At 39.5% G+C, this 12,254-nt stretch overlaps 2 protein-coding genes across 4 annotated transcripts in view; one reads left to right on the forward strand and one right to left on the reverse strand.

Annotated features, from left to right (window-relative positions):
- The window catches only part of CENPP (centromere protein P), a 286,318-nt gene that overhangs the window by 176,919 nt on the left and 97,145 nt on the right, over positions 1–12,254 (forward strand). The gene's annotated exons all lie outside the window — the stretch shown is intronic.
- The window catches only part of ECM2 (extracellular matrix protein 2), a 42,022-nt gene that overhangs the window by 17,337 nt on the left and 12,431 nt on the right, over positions 1–12,254 (reverse strand). For 2 of the 3 annotated variants that reach the window (XM_019033344.4, XM_019033343.4), the window contains exons 2-5: positions 11,227–11,545; positions 6,313–6,501; positions 3,264–3,770; positions 651–766 (exon numbers count right to left, since the gene is read on the reverse strand). In XM_019033344.4, coding sequence (XP_018888889.2) covers positions 651–766; positions 3,264–3,770; positions 6,313–6,501; positions 11,227–11,518 — 1,104 coding nt within the window. In that variant the 5' untranslated portion in view covers positions 11,519–11,545. Of the gene's footprint in view, positions 1–650; positions 767–3,263; positions 3,837–6,312; positions 6,502–11,226; positions 11,546–12,254 lie in introns of all 3 variants that reach the window. The other variant, XM_055349881.2, reaches the window with a different exon arrangement.

Genomic DNA, 12,254 nt, shown 5'->3' on the forward strand with positions numbered 1-12,254 from the left:
CATGTTGGCCAGGCTGGTCTCAAACTCCTGACCTCATGATCCACCCATCTTGGCCTCCCAAAGTGCTGGGATTACAGGCGTGAGCCACTGTGCCTGGCCTGTTTTTTTTTTTTTTTAATAAATAATTAGTCCAATCTGTATCTTTCAAAGGTTTACTCTGTGCTGTTTCCTGTTCTGTCTCTTTCCCTCTTCTTTCCCAAGCTATCCCTAATTTTTATCTGAGCCTATTTGTTTTTCCAGAACCCCCTTCTGCCAAAGTATCCTCCATCAGGTTTTGTTCATTGCACACACAAAAAAAGGAAGCAGTGTCTTGCTGGCCTGAAAAATGTTAACAGAGGTTCGGATGCTAAAAGACCAGATTTTAGCATGTTTTCAGTTACTTGGGAAGAAACTACTCCATAAATTAAAATCATTACTTTTGTCACTGATGCTATTGTTGGTGTCCTTACAGCAAAGCTAAAAGTATGTAAAATAGTAAACTATATTCAAGGGAAAACTTGAATTCAACTTAGGGACATCAGAGAGGAAACTTTCTTAGAAGAAGACTACCAATTAGAAGCATTTTCCTTTTCCTCCCTTCCCCATCTCCAACCAATGCAAGTCATAGTGAAGCCATTCGTCCAAATAGACAAATCAGAGCATGTATTTACCTTGAATGCTTTTGGACCTATGCCTGAAGAAGTGATATTATTTTTGCTCAGATCAAGCCTTTCCAAATTTGGTAATCCATTAAATGCTTCATCTGGGATGGAGGCGATGGAATTGCCTAGGACACACAGCGGTTATGTTTTAGGCATGTGTGCATATACATACATGTACACACATGTATGGGCGTGTGTGCATAGATATCAAGAGAGAGCTTTGTCTGGAGGAGAAAGCAATACTCAGAACAAGGACAGAATATATATTATATAACCAAAGCATGTTCAGAAAAGTAACAAGCTGGAAATAGATGGTTTAACATAGTTGACATTTTCTCTCTAAGGATTCATCAAGCTGTAAGTATACCATGGTTTAGATGAAGGTGCTTAACACAGCCAGAATGTGATCTGCTGGAGAGTACTGGTAACATTGTACATTTACAACAAAGGTGTGGAAGGTTACACAGAAACTGATTTTTATTCTTCATATCTTCCCATAGCCATTTTCCTGGACTAGAAACATGCCTCTGTTTTTGTCCATGAATGCTCATGCCAGTCACTCACCTCCTCTGAGCCTGTCTCCATCTCTGCCTAAGAAGCTTGGGGAGATCATCTCCCAGACTCTCTCAGATCTAATGTTATGCCTCTACGGCTTCAATCTACAAAGGTTCCTGTATGCTTTAATTTTATAGGTTTTTGTTTTAACATTTAGTTAAGTTCAGTAGTCGATTTTTAAACCCAGAAAGTGAGCATACCAGTAGTACATACCATAAAAGCCACGTGGTGACCTTCTTATAAAACCATAACAGTGTAGCTCAGTATGGGTCATTTATCTTTTCCAAGGCTTTAGACTTTCACAAATGGTGTTTTCTTAGGGCAGAGCATACCTGGTGTATAGGCCACAGGAGGAAGGGACTTTGCTGAGCATGAGAGGAGTTCCTTAGGTGATCATATGAAAGTAAGATGAAATCCTTTGTCAGAGAGGCCATGGAAGCTTCTATTATGTTTGACACTGGCAGTGTGCTGTCACAGATGGCCATCTCTGCACAAATGTGTTGACCTTTTCAGCTTCCCTCACCCCAGCATCTCCAGAGCCACCCCTGGCATGGGGGCCTCATTACCCAGACGAATGCTCCTGCTGCTCCCAGCACCCAAAGTGTCCCCACCAGCCAGCCTCTCACACCTGGTCCTGCTGTTGTTCCACTCAGAGCCCTCCCTGGTGGTCCTATGGAAACATGGGCAGAAGGTCTAGATGACCACATTCCCTCTAGAATGTCAAAAATGAAGGGGAAAAACAACTGACAGTACCAAGTGTGGGCAGGCTGCAGAGAGGCAGGAGCTCCCCAGCATGCAGGTGGGAAAGGAACAGCCACTTTAGAGAACTGTGGGGCATTTTCTTATAAACTTAAACATGTATTTACCATATCCGCAGTCCCACTCCTGGGCATTGCCCTAGAGAAATGAACACTTAGGTCCACACAAACATCAGTACGTGGATGTTTATAGCAACTTTATACATAATCACCCCAAACTGGAAACAACTCAGATGACGTTTAACTGATAGGAAACCCTGCCCCATCCACATGATGGAACACTACTTGGCAGAAGAGAGGAATGAACTACTGATACACAAAACAAAATGGGTGGCTTTCAAAAACATTAGAAGCCAGACTGAAAGGGCTATGTATTGTATGATTCCATTTATGTGACACTCTGGAAAAGACAAAACTGTAGAGACAGAAAACAGATCAGTGTTCTGTGGTGGCCAGTGACTGGTGGAGGGGGAAACAAGGAATTTTGGGGAGTGATAGAATGTCCTATATCTTAATTTTGGTGGTGGTTACATGACTATGTGCATTTGTCAAAAGTCAGAACTATATACTAAAAATAAGTTTTACTACATATAAATTATACCTCATTAAAGCTGATTTTTAAGAAACATCAGTAGGAAATCATCATTTGATTTGGAGGAGTTTGCTTTATACCTAACTGCTATTCTGTAGTAAACAGCTATCTCTTCTGCAAAGTTTATATATTTGAAGATTATGAAATTAGTCTATTCAGGATCAATTTTTAGGATGAAATTAAAATACAGTCTTCATAGAGCAATGAGCATCGTTCACTTTTTTTTTTTTTTTTAAGAGACAGGATCTCGCTCTGTTGCCTAGACTAGTCTGAAACTACTGGGCTGAAGCCATTCCCCCACCTCAGCCTCCTGAGTAGCTGGGACTACAAGTGTATACAACCGCATGTGGCTAAGAGTCATTTACTTTTTTTTTTTTTTGAGATGGAGTCTCGCTCAAGTGCCCAGGCTAGAGAACAGTGGCTCAATCTCAGCTCACTGCAACCTCCGCCTCCTGGATTCAAACGATTCTCCTGCCTTGGCCTTCTGAGTAGCTGGGATTACAGGCATGCCCCACCACGCCCGGCTAATTTTTGTATTTTTGGTAGAGATGGGGTTTCATCATATTGTCCAGGCTGGTCTCGAACCCATGACCTCAGGTGATCTGGCCACCTCAGCCTCTCAAAGTGCTGAGATTATAGGCGTGAGCCACCGTGCCCAGCTGCTAAGAGTCATTTACTTTTAAAGCACAAAATAAAGCAGAAGTCAACATCTCTTACCAGTGAGCTCCAGACTTGTTATCTGTGGTGCTGTCAGCGGTGGTATCTGGGTAAGCATGGCGTTGATGCAGCTGATGGTCCTGTAGGACAGAGAGCACCCGCTTGGCAGGCGCAGTGTGCCTCTGGGAGGAGCAGGAAGCGGGGATCGAGAGGGCATTCGGAACATATCTCCTCTTACCGGGTCCTCCTCGTCCTCCTCATCCTCCTCACCCTCCTCACCCTCCTCCTCCTCATCCTCCTCCTCCTCCCTTCCTTGGCGTTGTTGCTGGTGTGCCAGCCTCCTCTCCTCTCCAGGCCTCTGCTTTCTGTCTCCTCCTCTGCTGTCCCCCTCACTGTAAAGTTGCCCCTGATTTCTAGATTCAGGGGTCTCTCTCTTTTGCTCTGTATCTTCTTCTTTCACTTCTTCATCCTCCTCGGATTGAAGTGCTTCTTTTCTTACTATTTGGTCCATTCCCACCTGAGGAGGTGGCAGTTGCTTATGAAGTAAATTGGTAGGTTCTCTTTGTTCTGAAGAATCACCAGAAAATTCATTTCTATCATTTAATGCTATACCACTGAGTAGAGAATAGGAGACTAATGACCACACAAGGATGAGGTAGCAGAGATAAGTTGATGATATTAATAAAAGAAAAAACCATAATGAAAATGAGGTTAGTAAATATTATTCCCTCCAAGTATTTGAGTGCAATTTAAAGATGAAATGCACCTTGAAATTCTTGCTTAAAAAGTTTTAATTGTCACTTTATTTCTATTTTGTAAGATCTGTTACATTTTATTCACCTGTGGGCCTTAATACTAATTTTTATATTAAATAACTTAATGCTTATTTTTGCTAACATATCATGATACCTGGTGACTAAGGAGGGAATAATATTGCCACATGAGGCAAAATGGTAAGCAATCCTGTTGTGAGATTGTGTTATAATCAGATGTGATACCTTTATAATAGATACTGTTCTGTTCACTGGGGCTATTGCTAATGTGAGAATTTGCAGACTGTTTACCAGACATTAGAAAAGTGAAACAGGTGTATATTTTACTTGCTTATAGCAGTGAAACCAACTTTTGCTTATAGATTTGTCATTATTTTTGTCCATGGCATCATAACATCATCCTCTGCAATTCAGAATTATAGAGAGAAAGTTTTCCTCCTTCTCTGTCCCAGACTCTATACCTAAATCATCTTTACTACCTGAGACTTACAAATGACATTCTGGACTTAAGTGATGTTGCTTTAACTTAGACATATGCCCAGGAGTGCTGTTTATCCTTCCATGATGGTGGGAGTAGAATAAATGATAGTAGACAGTTAGTCTACATTTATATTTACCTGTTAAATCTTTGGCAGAAAGTGGGGAAGACATGACAAAGACTAGATTCAAATTCACTCTCTGGGTAAACAGTTCTAGGAAGAACTGATTTCACAGTGCCTAATTTTTTTTTCCCCCGAGACGGAGTCTTGCTCTGTCGCCCAGGCTGGAATGCAGTGGCATGATCTCGGCTCACTGCACCCTCCGCCTCCCGGGTTCAAGCGATTCTCCTGCCTCAGCCTCCCAAGTAGCTGGGATTACAGGCACCCCACCACCATGCCAGGCTAATTTTTGTATTTTTAGTAGAGATGGGGTTTCACCATGTTGACCAAGCTGGTCTCGAACACCTGACCTTGTGATCCTCCCGCCTCGGCCTCCCAAAGTGCTGGGATTACAGGTGTGAGCTACCGTGCCCAGCCAGAGTGCATACATTTTCTTCCATCAAGATTTAAAAATTTACTTAATCATCTGCCTACTTTCATTTAACACTATATATAAACTACTCCCAAAAAGAACTGAGGAACTATAATTATTTGGAGAAATTACTTGAGATATCAATTCAGTATGTATTATAAAGTCTGTGAATTATTTTTTCACATCTCTAGCAAACCATGCAGAAGAATAGGAAAAAGTTAGTAAAAGGAAACTAAAGCTATCATATTGAAACATTTAAAATCCTTCCTGTATATCCAAGTTTATTTTTCCAAAATAACTACATTTCAAGAATACTCCAAGTCTTCTGAAAAAATTTCTGAGAATTTGTGACTCTTACTTTGTAAATCTTGTATTTATTTAACTCCAAGGAATCCATTTCATTGAACACTTTTTTCCTCTTTTTAAATATTAGTGAAATATTTGGTAGTATAACGCAAAACACAATTTCTAAATAGTCAAAAGTTTTTCCTGGCAAGGAGACTTTTGTAGACACCTACCCTGTGATCATCTGTGTGCATGGGAGCAATCTACCTTGGTTATAGACAAGAGAAGATGTCCCTATCCCTTCCCAGCCAATTATTTAACAAGTATTTATTTGCTTATTTTCATAAGGTGTTGGTTAGGCTTTTCTCAGAGGAGACTGGGCCTCCCTCCCAAGGGTCCTTCATTCAGTCAGGTGTAAGCCTCATTGGAGAAGGGGTCCATGAGCAGCCAACAAAACCCGCGCTGTGATCTCCTGCACACAGAAGTGCCACATGAGAAAATCATGCTTCAGGCTACACTTTTTTTGCATTTTCCTGGGATTATCCAAGCAGTGATGTGGGTTCCTGTGCTGCCTTTGAGTGGTTGGGTATAGCCAGAGGGTTGGGGCTTTGTTCTCTTTAGATGCAAATCACTCTTCCTTTGTTTACCCTGGCTTCAAGGTGATAAAGACACGTTGTGTTGGATTAAGTGGGATAATGCACATATAGACCAAAGCAGGGCCCTTAACGCAATAAGAATTGAGGATCTGTTGTAGAAATTCTGTTACCATATCTCTAAAGCTGAGAGTCAAATGTGGAATGTAATCTCATCCAAGTTTACTGAATCTGATAGAGCTAGAACTATAAAGCCACAGTCTATTATTTATATCCCCTACCATACATTTTCCCAGATATTTTCTATGTTAATCAGCATTTTGCCAATATTTTAAGTACTCAGATCTGACTAATGTATTGTAATTTTAATCTAAAATTAGTAACAAAAACAAATGGAAGTTAAAGATTAATCACACACTGATATTTTGCTTAGCTAAATCTCTGTACCAGTAGCAGAGCAGACCGGGCAGCATTCCCCTTCAGGTATAACTGTTTGGGGGCACCTCTGGGGATGGCACATGGTTTCATCACAAAGCACTCTTCCATCTGAGCAGAGGCAGGTAGTGCAGGGCTCAGGCGACCACACAGCTTTGTTGTACATAGTTATGCCCTTTACCAAACAGTGTCCCTTCTTTCCTAGAAGAAAACAAAAGCACAAATTTAAATTTCTTATGTGATTATCAGCAACTGTGAATGGAAGTAAACACAATGTGAAGTCAAACTGCTCTAACCACACAAGAATAGAATTCTATGTGCATTCATGTATAGGGTAAAGATGTCGTATAGACATAAGAAATGCTGAAATGCTTTTCACAGGCTCTCCTCTCAGCCCTTTCACGTAGGCTCTAAGAGTGAACTCCTCATGGTAACTTGGGGCTGAACTGCGCTTCCATTTTGTATCCATCAGGATAGATTAAATTATACAACATCAACAAACAATCCCCAAATCTCAGTTATTATTCATTTATACTTTGTGTCTAATGTGGGGACACAGGGGCTCAGCTCATCATATTCACTCAGGATTCATCTATAAACAGGCTGTCCTGATCACTGCGGTAGTGGAAATGTGAGGTTACAAATCACACATGAGCTCTTAAAGTGTCTAATTATACTGACCAAAGCAAATCGTACAGCCACACCAGACTTCCCAAGCCGCCAGCCAATCCAGTTCCCTCATGTGACCAGAGAGCTGAGCTAGCACTAATGATGAGCTCACAGCCCACCCTTGATGTGCACATGAGAATAGGTGAAACCAGACAGCATGCTTCCGTGGTGCTTCTCAATGAGACACTGAGCTATGTCTTTTATGGTTTATTATGCTATTGAAATATGATTCACATACTATAATATTCACCCTTTTAAAGTGTATAATACTGTCTGGGCACGGTGGCTCATGCCTGTAATCCCAGCACTTTGGGAGTCTAAGGTAACTTGAGACCAAGAGTTTGAGACCAGCCTGGGCAACATGGTGAAACCCCATCTCCTCTAAAAATACAAAAATTAGCCGAGTATGGTGGCACATGCCTGAAGTCCCAGCTACTCAGAAAGCTGAGGCATAAGAATCGCTTGAACCCAGGAGGTGGAGGTTGCAGTGAGCCAAGATTGTTCCACTGTACTCCAGCCTGGGTGACAGAGCAAGACTGTCTCTAAATAAATAAATAAACAAATAAAGTGCATGATGCAGTGCATATATTCATTTCCCTACATACAAGATTGTAGATATGTGGATAAGTGTATCAGCTAAGCAGGCCATTAGAAAGCTGAGGAGAATATTAGAGGGGATGTTTTTCTTCCAACCCTGGTGTCATTCCAGATAACTTTCCTCCATCTGAGCCACTGTCCCCAAGTTCCACCCCCAAATGAGCCTCTCACATTAGTCCCCTCCTTTCCCCGACCACTAACTCAGCCCAATTCACGCCCTACCCATCTCTCATTCGGATACTTGCAATAGGCTAATCCCACCTACCCAGTTCCTCCTCTGAACAAAAATACACATATGAGTTTCTTCCAGGTTATCAAAAGCACTACACTCTATCAAAATTTCCATGGCCTTTTTTTGCAGAAATGGAAAAGCTGATCCTTAAATTCAAATGGAAAAGTTGATCCCAAATAACCAAAGCAATCTTGAGAAAAAAGAACAAAGTTGGAGATCTCACACTTTCAGATTTCAAAAAGCTCACTATAAAGATATGATAATCAGCTTGATATGATAATCAGCTTTTGTCCATGTGATACTAGTATAAGCATAGACATATAGGCCAATGGAACACTGAAAGTCAGACATACATTTATAAACAATTGATTTTCAAGAAGGGTGTCAAGACCATTCAGTGGAGGAAAGAACAATCTTCAACAACTGGTGCTGGGACAACACCAGCAAGAGAATGAAACTGAATCCCTACCTTTCACCAAATACAAACATTAGCTCAAAATGGATCAAAGACCTAATATATCTTATATTTAGACCTTTGCTCTAAATATAAGAGCTAAGACTACAACACTCTTAGAAAAATCCATAGGGGAAAATCTTTATGACCTCATATTTGGCAGTGGATTCTTAGATATGACACCTAAATAAAAAGATAAATTAGACTTTATCAAAATTAAAAATTTGTTTCATCAAAGGACATTGTTAAGAAAGTGAAAGGATGGTGTGCACAATGGGAGAGAATATGTGAAGTCATATCTCTGATAAGGTCCTGATATCCAGAATATTCATAAAGAACTCTTACAACTCAACTACAGAAAGGCAATGCAATAAAAAAATGGGCAAAACTTGCCCAATACAGTGGCTCTCGCCTGTAATTCCAGCACTTTGGGAGGCCAAGGAGGGAAGATTTCTTGAGGCCAGGAATTTGAGAATGGCTTGGACAACATAATGGGATGCTGTCTCTACAAAAAAAGTTAAAAAGTTAGCCAGGTGTGGTGGTGCATTCTTGTAGTCCCAGCTACTTGGGAGGCTGAGGCAGAGGATCACTGAAGCCCAGGAGTTCAAGACTGCAGTGAGCTATGATTGTACCACTGTATTCCAGCCTGGACAGCAGAGCAAGACCCCATCTCTTAAAAGAAGAAAGAAATAGGCATAGGGGTTGAATAGATATTTCTCCAAGGAAGATATGCAGATAGACAACATGCACATAAAAAGATGCTTAACATCATTAGTTGTTAGGGAAATGCAAATGAAAAGCACAATGAGATACCACTTCATACAAGAACAGCTATAATTAAAAATAAATAACAATTGTTGGCAGGAATGTAGAGAAACTGGAGTCCTCTTCCATTGCTGGTGGGCATATAACAGCGTAGCCACTTTGGAAAACATTTGGCAGTTCATCAATAAATTAAATATAGAATTACCAAATGGCCCAACAGTTCCCCTCCTAAGTATATACCCAAAAGAATTGAAAATAGGTGTTGAAAGAAAACTTATATTAATGTTCATAGCTGTGTTATTCATGATAGCCAAAAGGTGGAAACAGCCCAGATGTTCATCAACTGGTAGACAATATGGATAAACAAATATGGTATAGCCATACAATGGAATATTATTCAGCCATAAAAAGGAATGAAGTTCTGATACAGGCTAATAATAGATGAACTTTAAAAACATTATACTAAGTAAAGAAGTCAGATACACAAGGCCACATATTATGTGATTCCATTTACATGAAATTTCCAGAATAGGCAAATTCATAGAGACAGAACAGATTAGTGGTTGCCAAGAGCTGGGAGTGGGGAGAAATGGGGAGTTTAGGTACAGAGTTTCCTTTTGGTGGGACGAAAATGTGCAGAAACAAGATAGTGGTAATGGTTGCACAATATTGTGAATGTACTAAATGCTATTGAATTGTACACTTTAAAATGGATGAAATGGTAAATTTTGTGCTATGTGTGGTGATACAATCAAAAAGTACTGTAAGATCACTGGAAAATATTTTCGGACAATTTGGAAATATTTAGTATATATCTTCTGTACTTTTATGCATACCACCCTTTAGTACATATAAAAACATTTTTTTTAAACAAGTTTGAGATCACATTATGAATACTTCTTTTTCGGCCTTTTTGTTTTCCATTATTATAGCTTAGCCATCTTTCCACTTAACTAAAAAAAATTGATCTCATCTTTCTTTAGCAGTTATGAGTACATTATTATTACAATGTTTTTAAGTTGATTTCTCTTCCTTTCTTTTCCCAATCATGTTGTAAGTGTGGCCTAAATTGCCTATTTTCAGGATAATTGTATATTATTTCTGTTAAATTCATGGAAATAATTAATGAAGAAGCATTTAGCTGTATTGAGACAATATATGAAATACTGGCCACAGAACATTATATGGTGATATTTTCTGTTATTCTTTTGAAAGTTTTATTTAATGGTAACATGTCTATAATATACTTTTTCCTTCCAAATTTGGAAAAATGTAAACCATTTAATACTAGTTTTTAAAAATGCCTAATTGAAATCTTTAGCAAAATTTTTAGTCTTTTAAATCTTTAAAAAGTCAGTGGTTTAACCTATATAAAATGAATTCAGTGGCTTTAATTCTATTTGTGGTTGAAAATTTTTGGTTGAAAATATGTAATAGCCATATGTTCACAGAATCATCTGAATAATTTATTTCTGTATTCTAGATGATCTATTGTTATAAATGGAAAGGTAGTTTATAAATGTTTATGTATATTATCTATGTTAGGATTACAACTATTTAAAATATATGCATAGTAAACATACTGGAAAGAAATCAAAATGATAACTATGATTTTGTAAATATAGTGGTAGGATAAGTAATTTTTGTCTAATAATTATAAATGTGTTCCTTAAGTTGTTTTTGGTTTTTTGGGGGTTGTTTTGTTTTGTTTTGTTTTGTTTTGTTTTGTTTTAAATCTCGAGACGGAGTCTTGCTCTGTCGCCCAGGCTGGAGTGCAGTGGTGTGATCTCTGCTCACTGCAACCTCCACCTCCCAGGTTCAAGTGATTCTCCTGTCTCAGCCTCCCGAGTAGCTGGGATTACAGGTACATGCCACCACACCCGGCTAATTTTTTTTATTTTTAGTAGAGACGGGGTTTCAACATGTTGGCCAGGCTGGTCTTAAACTCCTGACCTCATGATCTGCCCACCTCGGCTTCCCAAAGTGCTGGGATTACAGGTGTGAGCCACCGTGCCTGGCCCTATTTTTTAAATTATTTTAAAATGTATGTTTGTAGATTAAACCAAAAAGTAATATAATAACCTGGATTTTTCTTTAGAAAATTATCTTCATGGAGATGTTCTCCCTCTCTCCCTCTCTCCTTCTCTTTCCCCATACCATCTCTCACCCTCCTCCCTCTTTCTGTCTCTCTCTCATAGTGTTCTCTTACCTGGTAACACATTATAACTTGATTCTACTCCAGGAAAACTTGAAAAGGATTCAAACTTTTCCTCCATGCTATAATCAAAGTTAACAATAGGAAGTCTTGCTACTGGTGTAAAAACTGTTGTTTGCGGAATTCCAAGCTGTCTGTTTGATCTGTGCTTGTGTGAGGCTGAACTTTTCCTCAACCTTCTGTGGTAGATCTTCCTCCTTTGTTTCCTAGGAATTTCTTCATTTTGTCCAAAGTCAGTTTGAAAAATGATAAGCAGAAAAAAACAAAACAAAACTGCAATCTTCATGTCTGATTTTTTTCCACCAGCCAATTTCTAGAATGAAACAATATTTCAAAGTTAGTGGTGACTAAATTTTTACCTCTGAAAATTGGCTTATATATTTGCTTGTATGCCTCAGTAGGCAAGTCTTTGAGAAATTACACTTATGATATATGGGCTATATGCTATAGTATTATTGCCAAATCATAATTTGAAATTCTTCTATCAGAATCAAAAAACTTTTTTTTTTTTTAAATGGAGATGGGGTCTTGCTCCATCGCCCAGGCTGGAGTGCAGTGGTTCAGTCATGACTCAGTGCAGCCTTGAACTCCTGGGCTCAAGCAGTCCTCCTGCATTGGCCTCCCAAAGTGCTGGGATTACAGCATGAGTCACCATGCCTGGCCAGAACTTTTTTGTATCTTACCTTTATCTTTAGACCAGGAATTAGAAACCTTTTTCTATAAAGGGCCAGATAGTAAATATTTGAGGCGTCATAGGCTACACCTTCTCTGTCATAACTATTCAGCTCTGTCATTGTAGCATGAAAGCAGCCATAGACAATATGTTGGGGACCAGCCTCAACACCACCCGTAGGGTACCCAAAGCCCGGTGGCAACAAAGGAAGAGAAGGAGACAGGTTAAGAGTTCATAAAGATGGGAGCCAGGGGGCCAGTTGCACAATGGAGGCTGCAAAAGGCCCAGAGTTCTGGTCTCCACACGATTTATTGAGTACAGTCACTTAGATCTAAGAAGCAGATGTTTA

Source organism: Gorilla gorilla, chromosome 13, assembly GCF_029281585.2.
Source record: "Gorilla gorilla gorilla isolate KB3781 chromosome 13, NHGRI_mGorGor1-v2.1_pri, whole genome shotgun sequence".
Classification (NCBI taxonomy): domain Eukaryota; kingdom Metazoa; phylum Chordata; class Mammalia; order Primates; family Hominidae; genus Gorilla; species Gorilla gorilla.